General features: G+C 37.5%; 1 protein-coding gene across 2 annotated transcripts; it reads right to left on the bottom strand.

Moving 5' to 3' along the window:
* Positions 1–1950: 1950 nt before the first annotated feature.
* Positions 1951–15606, bottom strand: ubxn4 (UBX domain protein 4). 2 transcript variants are annotated; one of them, XM_077728401.1, is made up of 13 exons: positions 15404–15606; positions 13973–14075; positions 12623–12651; positions 12193–12311; positions 10765–10915; positions 10018–10108; positions 9876–9939; positions 8898–9047; positions 8183–8298; positions 7096–7198; positions 6271–6402; positions 5027–5232; positions 1951–3741 (listed from the first exon to the last, which is right to left on the bottom strand). In XM_077728401.1, exons 1-13 carry the CDS (start codon positions 15483–15485, stop codon positions 3612–3614), a joined length of 1476 nt encoding a protein of 491 aa, XP_077584527.1. In that variant the 5' UTR covers positions 15486–15606; the 3' UTR covers positions 1951–3611. The 2 variants fall into 2 exon arrangements, with proteins under 2 accessions (XP_077584527.1, XP_077584528.1); XM_077728402.1 differs by having other exon boundaries at positions 15408–15559.
* Positions 15607–15731: the final 125 nt, after the last annotated feature.

A 15731-nucleotide genomic window follows, 5' to 3' on the forward strand; every position in this document is an offset into this window, starting at 1 on the left:
CCACACTGGAATGCAGTATGCCAGGATGCTCTCCACAGGGGCTCTATGGAAGGTTACCAGAAGCTTATGGGCCCCTTTTCACCACTGCCGGGGCGTTGGTACACCAGGAGAGCTTGTCTGTGACGTGGACCCCCAGGAATTTGAAGGATTGGACCCTGTCTACACATACTCCATTTATGAGTGGGGCCAGAGCTGTGCTGCGTTCACGAAAGTCCAGTATTATTTCTTTGGTTTTCGTGGTGATTAGCGTGAGACTGTTCACCAAACACCACAGACGGATGCAGTTTTTTTATGTATCGTATCTTGTGCTGACCCGGCCCATCTGTCAGATTTTTAAAGTCAATGTGGTCCCCAGGCTGAAAAGGGATAGACGCTGCCTTTATGACAAGCATATCAGAGGACGGAATCTTGTTAAAATTAAACACCTCATAATTATGTCAATTGTAAAGAACACTGTTACAGTAGTTTCGTGATGAGTGCAATTTAAGTGGTGGCATAAATATTTAATAAATCAAATACAGGTATCCCAGATTGGAAGAGAATAGGGTTAGTTGGCATTACTTGTGAATCTTATACAGATTGATATTTCAGTTATTGTTTTTAGATCAGGCGACAGTGTCAAGAGGTTAGCACATCCACCTAAGTTCTGAAACCGAGGGTTCAGTCCCCGATGGGTTCCTACCTTCAGGTGTACAGTTCGCATGTTCTCCATTGGTATGCGTAGGTTTTCTACAGCTACCCCAGTTTCCTATCAAATCCCCCCAAAAATGCATTGTAGGCTGGTAACACACTAAATCAGGAGTCACAATCTGTACAAAAAGGGCAGTAGTGGTCTTTGTTCTGAGATATCCAGTGTCGACAGTTTAACCATTAGGGTGGCTTTTAAAATAAGTACCACCTGTCTGAAATCAACTGATCACACAAAATGTGTCCTCTTGTTTGATTCTAATACAACCAGCACCCACTGCGGCCCTTTGAGGACCGGTTGAGACCCTAAATTGACCCCAAGTATTAGTATGATCGTGAACAGTTGTTTGTCCATTGTTGCCTGCATTTGGATGGCAACTAGTAATTTAGTGTGTGGCCTTCATTGCATTGGACTTTTAAAAAGAATGAATATTTTATATGGCAATTATAATACACTAAGTGCAGGGGAACAGCTGTATTGTCCACAATAAAAAAATATGAATAATTCACTCATGAGGCCTTCTAAAATGGAAACGCTTGAATAAACCATTTGGAATAATGGACTTTTCCTTCATTTGTGTTTTAATTCATGTTGAATTTTAATTAAATCAGAGATTAAATAAATCATGGTTGAAACTCGTATTCTGTCTGAATACCAATAGGGCACAGCTAAAAAATAATAATATCAAGTTATTCAACCATCATTTTGCATTCTACAAGTTCCAACCACCTATATGTTGTTGATGTATGGAAAACGTTAAATTATAATCTCCATTAAAATCAGCAGCAAAATCGCAATGACCTTGTTCACAAGGCGCCACCCAATTGTGCAGTTGTTATTCTGCCTGACTTCAGTGTTTTCAGTGTTTCCTCCCACATCCCGAAACACGCAGGGTAGGCAGGTTGAAACTGCCCCTCGGTGTGAGTGAGTAGTTGTCCGTTTTATTTTGCCGTGCGATTGGGTGGTTCTCCCTGCCTGCTGCCTGTGGTTGGCTGGGATTATCTAATTTTGGGAATTTTAACAACACTCACAGCCAGATCTTTACGGCAACTCAGTTGCGAAGGGTAAGCCTTAAATGCAGAAGGAAAGAATGTGCAATCAATTGATCCGTGTTCATTAACCAACCAATATTCTCTTGCACGATATCACAGTTATATGTAGCTTTCTACAAGTGCCTTGTTTTTTTACAATCGGTGAGAAAATGAGCAAATTAGAGGCTTTCACCTCACACCATTGTAATGACAACATGGGTTACAAAGTCATATCGTGACCTGCCCAATTTTAATTGCGAACAGAAAGAACAATTCAGAAGATTGCATGGAAGTCATCCGATCAAGAGCTTGGGAAAAATATTCTAAAATTGTTATTTTCCATGAAGGTTCAGTGCCTGAATACAGTATGAAAGAATGGGTTAGGTGTCACAACAGGTCCATCTCCAAAAACTCCAGATGGTACAGTTGGATATGTTGTTTTAGAGGTGCTAGTTTTTCTGTTACAGTACATGCTGCATTTCAATGCAGGGATGGAAGTTGGCGAGAAAGAAAATGTAAATCAAAGCGTTGTCTCCTGGCCTGAAATGTTGACTCAGTCCCCAATCAAAGTCTTCTCAAGCAAATTTAATACAAATACATTTATACCTTGACATACGAGTGTCCCAACATACGAGAAATTTGAGATCCGAGGTAAATTTCCGGGCAAATCTTTGCCTTGAGATACAAGTCAAATTTGAGATACGAGCATACCAGGTGGTTCTCGATGCGGTCGTCCGAGTATGCGAGGGGCTGCCAATGAGAACATTGCTCTTTCTCGCCATATCTCCCTCGCATAAAGTTATGTCGAGCACCGGGCCGTGCTGGTTGCATTTTTTACTTGAGATAGCGTGACCGAGTTGATAATCTGCAAAAAAGCCATCGGAATCTACACAGACTTGAATGCAAAGCAAGCATCTAAAAAAGACACCAGCGAAACCCTTCAAAGCGAGTCATGGCTGGTTTGATCATTTTAAAACACAAACGCTCGGGTGTGAGGCATTGAGAAGCCAGTACGTTCCAGCTCAAAAGCTACGGTGCAATATGTGAAAATCTTTGCCTTGGTTATCGTACAAGTTTTAAATTTTGTGAAACGTAAGCTTAAAACTTATTTTTAAGTGTGTGTGTGTGTAATCTAAATTTATATAAGTTAAATTTAAAGTTTATGTTACGAGCGTGTTCCCGTCAAGTCTCTCTTCTGTTCTCGCTCTCTCCCCCTCTTCCGCGTCTCCCTGTTTTTCGTCCGCGCACTTCGCGCTACCATCTGTCCGTACTGAATAATGTCAGATTTTAGAATTGAAGATTATAACGTCTTGATAGGTATTTTTTACTTTGTGAGTAGGTGGTGAATTAGAACAAATACAAAATGCTTTTCATTGTTTCCATTGGAATATGCTGTTTTGGTGTTTTTTCAGAGGGTGGAAACGGATTAATTTGTATTTAGTTTGTTTCTAGGGGGAAAATTGTTTAGAGATACGGGTAAATTGACATACGAGCTCGATCCTGGAACGCATTAAGCTCGTATCTCAAGGTATTACTGTATACAGTTTGGATGAAGTAGTTTCCAAGTATATTTTATTGACAATATAGTTGAATGATTAACATTACTACGGAGCCCTGTGTCCCTTGTGAGGATAAGCGGTACGAAAAATGAATGAATATCAATCACTACATGGTTGTAGGTATGAGCAAGTGAAAGTCTTTTTTTTACTCACTACTGTGGAAAAAGGTTTCAAGTACAATCTATATTTTTGCCATGCAGGTGTACCTGGAACACCAAATAGAAAACAATATCTTGAATTATTGAATGACTGCATCCAAACTATTCATCTGGGATGGGGTGGTAGTGGTAGCAATGTTAGGCTAGGAGCAAACAGAAAACTACTTTAAGAACGCTACATTTGCTGTGTTGAGTTTCCATTCCAGGTATTGTTGTCATCTTCACTGTCCTCTTGAGCCCTGAGCTGGCATATTTTCCCATCTTTCTTGAAATTCTTGGGCTCTTTTTCCAAAGGTGTAGATTCTCTAAGAAGACAAAAAAACATTATTTTAAGTGATGCAGCAGTAATACAGGGGTACCTCAAGATACGAGCTTAATGCATTCCAGGACTGAGCTTGTTTGTCGATTTACTCGTAACTCAAATGAATGTTTCCCATAGAAATGAACCAAAAACTAATTAATCCGTTCCAACCTTCTGAAAAAACACAAAAAATAAGATATTGGATTAAAAAACATTTTTATTTGTTGTAATTTACAATCTATTAACAAAGTAACAAATAAGTATTTGTTTAATGGGACTAAAATGTGTTTAATAGAACTAAAATTAGACAAATTTGTAGGGGAGCGGATTTAGAGGGGAGATACTTTTTGCATGGCAACGCACGCGCTCGTAACATAACATACTTTTTTTTTTTAATGAACATGCATTACGATGCAGACATACACAAAAAATAAATTTAATCTGACCTTACACTAAACTTAAATTCTAATTTTGTTTTACATTTTTGTACCTTTCTTCTACGGGTTGGCTCTTTTTGCCCCGCCTCCACCCTACCTTTCAGATGCAACCTATCTAGGGGTTGTTTGCTATTGTCTTCCCTTCAAAATATTCCCAAAATGATGCACGCAAATCTCCTCACAATAGGATAACGCATGACCACTTGCGTACTCCTCTCGTATTAGTGAGCAAGATCCACCATTAGCACTGTATTTAGTCAACCACCACATGTGCAAGTGTTCTCCTACTTGAAAAGATTAGAGGCCTGGAATTGTCAACATGGGTAAACCTCAACCATGAGAGACAGAATGTGGGGTAAAAAAAGAGAAAATCACATTGTTTGATTTTTAAAGAAATTATTTCCAAATTAGAGTGGAAAATAAGTATTTGGTCACCTACGAACAAGCAAGATCTGGCTGTTAGCAAGATCTGGCTGTTAAAGAGGTCTAACTTATTCTAACGAGGTCTCCACTCAGTACCTGTGTTAATAACATCTGTCATAACTTCTTATTATAAAAGACACCTGTCCACAACCTCAGTCCCTCACACTCCAAACTCCACTATCGCCAGCAGAAAATTACCTAAAAATTGCAGCTAGGCGATGAAATGATAATCATCATGAACTGTTGCTTGGCCAAACACTAAATTAAAGGAACCAAACAAATAGGGCAGACTATTTAGACATTGTGTAGTAAGTACGTAGAAATACCCATCCTTTTAGGTTTATTAAATTATGAAATTACCCAGAAAACTATCTGGTTAAAACATATACACAAAACAACGGAAAAAAAAAAGTTCAGACAATCGCTCACCGTTTTGGATTATCAGGGGGTGTTGCAGAATTGGAGTAAGACTGAGACTGGGGGAAAGAACTCCTAGATGTTTCTTGTGGTGGGGTTGGAAACAGGAAGGACATAAGGAATCGCCATATGGTGAGAACAGGGTAGAAGAAAGTGCTCAGGACAGCCCATGTACCACCTGTATGGGACTGGACAACTGCAGAAGTAGGTCTGCCATACTGTAAGAGGAAGAAGATGGAATGTTTGACTGTTTTGGAGATAATGGGGGAAAAAAGAAAGTAAACAGTGAAATACACCAATATTCACGCTACTTGAACTTTTCCACATAATATTGTTTGAGAATTACAAAATAAGACCAATCCAAAACAAATAATGACAAACCAAGACCAATGCAAAACAAATAATGACAAACCAAGACCAATCCAAAACAAATAACAATACAGTCCATGCCCAACTAATATTTTGACCTGTTTTCTATTTTTTGTAGGACTAGGACGATGAACTCTGTTCCAATAATTTGTTGAAATCATCAGGAAGTGATCAAGGATTGAAAACGTCGTTTGGAATCAAAAGTTAGTGAATGGAATAGTCTTAAAACCAGCAGTAAATTACTTAAGAATTAAAGCTGGCCGATAAAATTATAGCGATAGTTATCGTGATTTTTTTTTAGTAACAATAATATTAAAATCTTCGGATAAAAATTTGAATATTTCAAACTGTAACTACACTACGCAACCACAATAAAGAACAGGGCACTGTTGCGAGATGAATGCGAGTTCCAGACCAACGCTCAAGGGAAAAAGAGGATGACGAGGAAACGTGTTTTAGCATGTTAGCATTAGGCCAAAAGCAATGATGAGATGCAGGACAACACCGAGCCGACCTACTAAAAGATCCCAGTGAATTTTCCCCGGCGTTTGCTTCCTTTTTTCTTTTTTTTAACCTGTGGGTACCTTTGCAAAGAGCAGCCTTATTGGAAAAATATCCAAAACTTCTTGGGTGAAAATGGTTTAAGTTCAGCCAACTTTTTGGGGGGAAAATGGCCATATGGGAGGTAATTTTTCTCTTTGGAAGGTTGAAAAGTCTGCTTGCCAATGGTAATTATGTCTTCAGTTGATTATTTAATTTATTTCATATTGCACAGCAACCTTTGGATTGAAAGCAAATTGTAAAATGCAACAATTCTATGCTTACGGCTTATACACGCAGCAGCTTATATGTGAGTAAATACGGCATACTGATAAACGTCTACTCACAGGCAAAATTACAATGGATGCACTTGGGGCAAGTTCCAGCTCCAAGAAAGTCTTATTGAGGTCTTCATTGCTAAATTCCCTTCTTGGGAACATGGTGGCCATAGAAAAGTTGCCATACCGGTTTCCAACTTCCTAGGAAAGAACAAGCCAAAAAACTCTTTAGACATTCAATATAGAGGGGTTAGAGACAGACAAGGTAGACAATTGGTGAAGGACTGTAACAATGTGACTCAATAAGAGTAAGTCTAAGAATGAGATCCACCCACGAGTTACTAATTCAAACTCCTTTTTTTCCATTTTCATTACAGCAAAACAAATTCTCGAGAGTGGCTCATTTCTCTTAGGCTTTACAACAGGGATTATCTACAATTTTGAGGCCTTTTCATGAGCACAAAGTATTATGAAGGATACGCGACGTTTGACATAAACTTTCTAAATTAAATAAGCACATGGAGTATTGTTTTATAGGAGCAGGAATAGATGCAGAAATTAGCTGGCCGGTTATCAACCACCCAACAAGAAAATGTGCAACCTTGTCAGTCAGCGAGCTCTCCTCAAAATGCAAATGCCTAGCAGGAAGTGGTTAGGAAATTGTATAAGACTATAAAAATGTGTTACATTGTCATCCAATTAAAAGCCACTAATTTAAGAGAGGATAGATTGACCTAACAAAGGAAATTGCAGTAAATTCAGAAATGGCATACTTGATCAACTGTAAACAGATCACACTAACTTGACCCAAGTTATGCAAGAACGCTCGTTAAAAAAAAAAAAGGTAATTTCAATAGTTTTCCACTTTAGTAAAGGCCTAGTCCTTTTACTGACCTTACTAACAAACTGATGAGCTTCTTGAAGTCTGCTCTGTGAGGAGAACTGGTTCGTGAATGATGAACCATCTGGAAGGCGGAACTGGAGCCTTGTCATGGAACTGGTGATGAAAGTTAGATTGGGAATGAATTATCACAGAAAACCATATTTGGTAAATGATTCACATTAAAGGTTAGATGAACTAACCCTAACCTGTAATCAATCATATTTCATATTAGAGCCAGAAGAATGCCTGTAAGTAACTACTGATTTAATTGAACTGATAAAGAAAATCTAGACTTAAAGCTAGCTAGGTCTGGAGAAAAAAAATCCCAAAACTGTAAAAATCTGACATAAGAAAGGAACTATTCTTTGTTTGATAATTACTCAATAATGGGTGGGAGTCAGTAAATCAAGATCCTTCGCTGGATCAGGGATGCAGAATGTTGAACAGTCATTTTCTTGTTTTGTAGAAGTGTGCTTCAAATAAACCCAAACATTCTAACTTATACTACGAACAGACAGGTTAAGATATCATAATGGCATATTATGCAACAAATTTAGGAACGTCCGGACGACCAGACGTCCGGGCGAACAGACGTCCGGGCGAACAGACGTCCGGGCGAACAGACGTCCGGGCGACCAGACGTCCGGGCGACCAGACGTCCGGGCGACCAAACATCCGGCCGACCAGACGTCCAGGCGACCAGACGTCCGAGTACCTGATGTGGACATGCAACAGGTCTATTATGAGGTCTAGAAAATGCCATTTCTGGAGAATTTGCTGTGCTGGTCTATAAACACTTGCAGATCATTTCTTGTTGAATTTGGGGCACTACGGGATCACTTCCTGTTAGTATAGGATCCTTCCTTTCTCATTTGTTTGATGCATTTGAAGGAATATTTTGAGTAAAAAAAATCTGCCGATCAGGATTCAGATCAGAAGCTATGGGGAGAGTCAGTAAGATATTTTTCCATTTGAAAATTGAAAAGGTTACAACACAATGTTTCAACGGAAGAAAGAGGAAGGACAAAATATTTTATAGATTTGAAGATCTTAAAGTATGAATTGGGTTAATTTAATGCATGCGGATATTAGATTTACCTCCTTTGTCTCACAATAGTATTCTTTGTTGCATCAAACTCTGCCTGTTTAGCCTGTCGCACTTGCTGAGCCTCCTCAAAAGATTTGGAATAACGGGCTGCTCTTTCAGCTCGATCCTGCAGAAGAGGGATGAAAAAAATTATTTGCATATAGACAGTATTTTGTCAGTCACCAGTTGTGCAAGTGTTACAGAAATTGTGTTTAAGGTGAAAACAAAGTCCCACTGTTATTTTTTAATGTTTGATTTACAAACTTAAGTTACACCTTGCCCCAGTGAAAATCTTGCCTTTGTTTTGGTTCCGATGCCACGCACTAGGGAAGCTAGCCTGCATGCTAATCATCTAACACCGGTATATTTTACTGCAGTTTAGCTAAAGGGAAAAAAAGTAAAAACTCACTGGCCACGCGTCATTTGTCTCTCGGTCAAAGTGGTCGTGAGGAAAACATTCATATTTAAACAACAGAATAGACTACTTGCCGTATGAATTCTCATCCTTCTGTGTCTAATTGATTTAAGTTCACCGCTCGGTTGGAAAAAAGTAGATACTTATATTGAGGGTTCATGTTGTTCTAATTTTATGATAAAACAATTGCATTTATTGAAAAAAAGCAACTACCCCGCTGGCAGTCACAGAAATAGTCTACGAAAGAAGTATGCAACGAGCCGTTCCTTTATTTTTATTCGTGTGTGAAGAAATGCCGAGGCAAAGATTACCATAGCAATTTGTTGTTTGACTCTCTCCCTGGCAGCGTGATCCTCCTCCCTTTCTTGCTTCCTCTCTTCCAGAAGTCGCTTTGTCTTCTCATCCCTCCTAAAGTCAAGTATGTCCTTTGCCATCTTTGGCTTTTTGATCTGATTCTGATCCTGTGTAGGTAACGATATAACAAAGATATGTGTCAATGGTCAAAGTTTACATACCTGTCAACCTCGGACGATTGCTCCCCTTATTAATGATTGCAGTATCCCTTATTATGCGATAAAAAAAAACCCTAAACTCAGATAGGGCACACTTAAAAGTCTTTAAAAAAAATCCATAGTGGATGGGGTGCATAATCAGCACTGCACTAAATTCAAGATTCTCTAGATGTCCTTGTATGACACTGACAGCTAGTCTGTCAGTGTACATTGCTCACTATATTTGTATATAGTGAAAAGGTGTACATGTGAAAGGGGAATGCGTGTCCACATATCATGCTTAAAGCATGATATGTGGACACGCAAACCCTAACCCCCTAACCCTAACTCAATATTAGCAGTTGACGATGACGTTTTCGTCTGGTACCAGTGACCGAGACGATCCGGACTAGAGCTGAAATGGGTAAAACGAGATCGGTACTTAAAAACTTAAAAACGTACGTAAAATCTCCTGCAAACGTTGATATACGGCGTACACAATTTGAAATGATCAAATGTATAAAATATGTGAAAAGCTCATAAATTGACAGGTATGAGGTATCTCACATTTCCCGCAATCTGTCAGGTCAAAAATAATCTACCTCTTGGCAAATCTTTAAAGTGTTCCATAACACAACAGAGGTTGATGGGGCATCTAACAATTGTTAATTATCTGATATTACTTGCAGGATGGTAAGGTTAAAAATACCTGCACATGCATACCATTGTGCGCAACTCTGTGGTGTACACTGCATACTTTTTTTATACATATCCAAAGAACCCAAAGTTTTTCTTTACCTCTTCTTCCAATGTCACCCTATGCACCCCATGCTGATGTGTGCCATCCATGTTCATGTTAAATCTAGAAAAATAAATAAAATCAGAATTATTTCTATTTGAAAGCAGTTGAAAGCCAGTTTGTTTGTATGTGTGTCGTTACCCTTCTGCATTGTGTTCTTCACCCGAAAATAAACTTGTGGGATCTGGTCCACTTGCTGAAGTAGACATAGTTGATTGGCCAACCATAGGTTCTACAATGAAAAGCAAGGAAAATTAAGACATTTTAAAATGTAAAAATAAACATCTGTATCATTTTACGATTGTTTTTATTATGAATGTAGGTCACTAAGATAAACCTGGTGTCAGTGTATTTGCCTAATTTCTCAGACATTTTAAAAAGAACCCTTTGACGGCAGCCATCTTTCAAAATTATTATTATTATTTTTTAGGACAACTGAATACTGTTTGATGAACAATCTGCATAGCTGCAGATGTTCTTCAGATTCTAAATACTTATCTCCATGCAGGTGTGTTGCGCTGAAAGAGAACGAATGTCAGCAAGTGTGTAAGCAAGCAGGGGTCCTCCTGTATAGAATTTGCAAGAAAGACGCAGTCCACACAAGAAGTGTAAAGTTTAAAAAACGAGTTTTCAAAAATAATTTTAAAAAACAACTCCAAAAATAAACTTGAAAACCAGTCGGGGCTTTTTGTATTTTTAAGGTGAATGCAATACGCTTCCATGGGTATCAGTGGCAGGACCAACCAAACTACGAAAAAAGTGTGACTTAGTAGTGTCATCAGTAACTGGATATGGTATGGTAGATTAGTTGCCATTGTGAGTATGTATTGGTTAATTCCATGAGTCTACACCAGAAAAAAATTCAAATACATTTCAACATGGTGTTACCTTCTGTCGCCTCTGCTGAGGCGGGCCTCCTGAACTCATCTGTGGGCATTGCAGGAGCTGAGAGCGCATTCATGGAAGGTTGGTTTGGGCCGATCCTCATAGTGGCAGTTGTCTCTTGTGACATACTAACGCCATTTTTTTCTGCATGCATCTGAGGGAGACCATATAGATTTAGCAACTGCAATTTATAGATTGCCAAACAGAACTACTAAGTGGCATTCATACCAAAATCACTGAGATGCTGAAAATGCCACTTCTGTCTGTATCATACATATCGTATTGGCCTGAATAAAAGATGTTTTTTTCATTGAAATAAGACTGAAAAGTGTTGTTCATCTTACATTCAGGGTCTAGACATTATACTCATTCAGAACGCTAGATTGTGCCTGATATTTTTAAAGCAAATGCTGAACACTTTAATGGTTAATGCAGTTATTACAATTTTGTGGTTTTATCACAGGCAATTGGTTAATTTACATTTAAAAAAACAGAAGCCATTCATTTCCAAATGTGATTGCACTTTAGTTTGCACATTTAAATGTTCATATGATAGACAGTTTTTCATGATTTGAAAATAACATGCTTTTTCTATCAATATATTGTTATAATCATTTGGTACAGATGCCCTGGGATCCTTCATTTCTCGGGTTCAACCTTTACAGATTTTTTCTGACGTATAAGTAAAAAGAAAAAAAACTTCATAAAAATGTCTAAAGGTACGTTGAAACTCACAAGAGGAAGACAGATGTAAAAGAGCGGTGAAAAATAGCAGGGCACTGCTTCATCTTTTAGTGCCGAAGAAAGAATATGCAATGGAGGAAGAATGGGTGTGCCAAATATCATATATACAGTGCCTAGATGCAATGCGTCCTGCCATTTACAATTTTGTTGCGAGTGAATTTTGGATCGTGCACATCACCTGTGGAAAAACTTTTTTTTTTGAGTCGTTGTTGAAAATACCTCCTAAATATTGACGTTCCTTAATATGCTAAAGACGTGGCAGGCCATTGCAGCATAAATGGCATTTATTTGTAAATAATTCAGCTGCTAAGAATCGGGTTAATAGGGTCCGCTCTATGGTTAAAATTAACACAAGTGAACGCACTTCTCTGGAGATGCACGTGTGTTGTGATGATCTGTATTCTGGGAATAAAGAAAAATAAATTCTCGTGAGGTGAACAGGTCCGAGATGTAGCAGCTGGTCTAAAGCTCCAATTAGATGGTTTTTTTTTTATTATTTAAATTAAGCTGAGAGGAACTATTTTCAATCTTGTAATCATACCCGCACGCAGAGACTGGCTCTCAAGGATTTGAATATCTGTTAAGTACGCTTGATTTCAAAAACTTCCTGTTCGGTATGTACTTTTTTTTCCTCAGATTGAGTATTTCTTATTTTTCTTCATTTGTATTCAACAAAGACAATATTACCTTTTGTACTTTTTCAATTCTAAGTCGCAGTTCTGTAGCAGATACACTTCCAGCTATGACCTCCAAAGGAATACCATTTTCTCCGATAAAAAAACTTGAGGGAACGCAGACCACTGGATCTTCATTCAGAGGTTGTCAAAGAATATATTTAGAGGACAATACATTTTCTATTACTGCAGCTATATTGCATTTCTATTTCTTATACCCTTTACATTTTAAATAGTATGATGCTTCTGTGCAGACTACCGTATTTTCACGACTATAAGGCGCACCCTCAATAAATGACATTTAAATTTTTTTTCCATATATAAAGCGCACTGGATTATAAGGCGCCCTGTCTAGTTTGGAGAAAATTTAAGACTTTTAAGTGCGCCTTATAGTCGTGAAAATACGGTACATGAGAAACAAATGATCAATGTCAAAAGGATACAGATCTGTGAGAACTGCAAACACGTGTCACTGCAAGGCAAATGCAGATAAGTGAAAAACATTTCATGACAAAAATATATAGTAGAGCTGGGCGATAAAATAATAACGATAATTATCCTGAAATATTTGTTGTCAACAATAATATTAAAAACTTTCGATTAAAAATCGATAATTTTGAACTGCAATTACACCACCCGACTATCACAGAGAACGGGGACACTGTTGCTAGATGAATGCTAGTTCCAGACGAAAACTCTGGTGAAGAAGAGGAAACATGTTTTTAGGTTAGCAATAGAGGCTAACAGAGGATGAACGCAAAAGGACAATAACACGGCCAAAATGACCAATTATGAGATGCAGGACAACACAGATCTGATCCACTAAAAGATCCAAGTGAATTCTCCCTGGTGTTTTCTTGCTTTTTTTTTTTGTTTGATGTCTCAGCAGCCTCATTGAAAATGTCCTTCACCCACTGTCCTCATTAGGACAACCTTTACCATTTTTCGTAATTGATTGAAGGCGTTTCCCCATTCTATATAAATGAAAAGGTTGTAAAAATCAAAGAGTTAAGTTAGGTTCAGCCCCAATTTTTAATTATATTTTTATTTTTTTGTGAATGGCCATTTGTGATCTGGATGTAGTTTCTATTGATGAAGCTTAAAGTAGTCTGCTTGCCAAAGGTGATGTCTTCAGTTGATTTTTTTATTTATTTCATATTGCACAGGAACTTAAGATGCGTATCAAAAGTTTTATTCTTTACTTTTCATAGTGTAAGGAGGGGGATGTCTTATTTTTATTGCACAACAAAGCAACTAAATTAATTTTGAAAAATCATATTTTATATTATCTTTTCTTATAAAGTAAGGGCGTATGTGTATCCATGTGTCATTGTTTACCTTCCACCTGTACATTGGAAAAAAGATGGAAATTAGCCCTCTGCTACAATCGTACATATTTGCATATATATGTTCATTGACATGAATATTAATGAATATTAAAAACTCAAACTTTCATAATTGAATAAGGAGGAGAGTTATTTATTCACAGAAATTTGAAGTTTCAAATTTGAAGGAAAAAGATGTCAGTTATTGTGATAATTATCAATAGACTGATATTTTTTTATCAGGATAACAATTTTTGACATATCGTCCCAGCTCTATTATATAGTTTCTATAATAATGGATTTGTTTATCTTCAAGCCAACAAACAAACTATGTGCTCCTGCGGAAGCAACACCTGCATGTATTATATCATAATATTGTTTGTTAAGAAATATCATGGGATAATATAGCTACAAATGAGTGCGTATCTAGTACCGCTGTCATTATATTCATGGAAATGTCGAAAATACCTTTTGGCGTCAACTTTAATTGCCACACAACTTATTTGAGCCATCTCCAGGACAACGTCATCTTCCCAACTGGACATTAGGTTTGTTGACTGCTCATCTTCACCTTTGAAAAGGAAAATACAGATTAACTGACGTCTTCTATAAAAAGTATAATTTTCCAACAATGTTGAAGAGTTGACAATGGACACTTCTTGGTTATTGAAGATGTTTCAACTGGCTGAGAGTAGCCAAAGCACTTCTGCAACCTTTGGCTTTTTTGGAGCATTAAAATTAAATTCCAGATGAAGCACTGTCGTTTGAGGTTTTTTTCGTCAAAGCTGGAATTTCTATTACAAAACCCAGGCGACAACTCTGACCCTGACAAGGAGACGGAACCCAGCATAGTTGAAGAATTTGTCGACCTGGCCGAGCTCTTTATGTTGGATACAGAAGATGAGGACTTTGACCGATTTGTAGATGTTTGAATGATTTGAATTATATTATCGCAAATACATATTTCGTTAATAAAACAAAACCAACCTCAGTATATACATAAGTCTTTCTTTATACATGCTTATAGCTGTAATATTTAATGTATTGGCATGATTTTTCGTGTATCACGGCCATTTCTGCTCTATATTAACCGCGATATTTGAAAGATTAGTGTACAGTCTGAAATTCCCTTTTAACCAGATTTAATCTGTTCTGATGATACATTATTTGAATTGTTGCTGCTTAGTCTGGCCGTTGTGGACAGTAAGTTTTCAAAACATATCATGCCTACAAACTGACCAAAACAAAGCATGATTTTTGTTGTCTTTCATTTTTGATAACCTGCATTAATTAACCCAGGCCTGTTGACATACAAATGTCATATAGTGCTAATAACACATTATAGGTTGATCAGTTAGACGGTAGCAATTTAGTAATATAACATTGATTATAAGATGTAAATTATTATACCTTCAATAGTATTTTGAAACTAAATTCAATAGTGTAATCCATTAAGAATTTAATGTTGAATATTTGTACACATTCAATTGCTGATTTAACACTGAATTCAATTACATTCTTCTCTAAGAGTTTAAATACCACTTCTTTTTTTTTTTTTTTTTTTTTACTGTGCATGCATAAGGGTATGATTTTCATTTTGGATTCAAAGAAAATGACGCTCGTAACTTACGAGTCGTAAGGTTAAAGTTGTATTTTGACAACTGGGCCTTGTAACATTTTACCGTAATGTCTGATGAACATTGTGCGAAAGCAGTTTATTTAGATATTCTAAGCTGAGGCTAACCCGGCTGCTGTCTATGATATATTAATATCACGTTAATGTAAAGAACTTGGTCCTTAAGTATAAATTAACAAAAAATAGGGACGTCACATCTCTAAACATGTTGTACTTGTACTGCCAGGATATAAATAGCGGCAGGTGTAAATTGAGTAACATACCTACAATGACGATGACGAAGACAAAACCCCTCTGTTTGGCCAAATGAATGGCGTCCGGTATGGACCCATTAAACCAAATCATCTTGTAGGTTTAGAATAACTAGTGTGTATCACTAGGATTACTCGTCACTAACACACGCACGCACTTCCGCTTCCGAGAAGGATAAGCGCGTTCTTCCCGTGTGAACGAGCAGTGCTCCATTGGTAGATACCATATATATCGAATTAGATGTCCAATGGCGGCTCTCTGCCAACCGGGCCAATATTCAACATTTTATCGACCAGTTTAAATTGGCTGGTGCTCCTAATAATTATTACAGTAGTATGT

This window comes from Stigmatopora nigra, chromosome 11 (assembly GCF_051989575.1).
Source record: "Stigmatopora nigra isolate UIUO_SnigA chromosome 11, RoL_Snig_1.1, whole genome shotgun sequence".
In the NCBI taxonomy this organism is placed as follows: Eukaryota; Metazoa; Chordata; class Actinopteri; order Syngnathiformes; family Syngnathidae; genus Stigmatopora; species Stigmatopora nigra.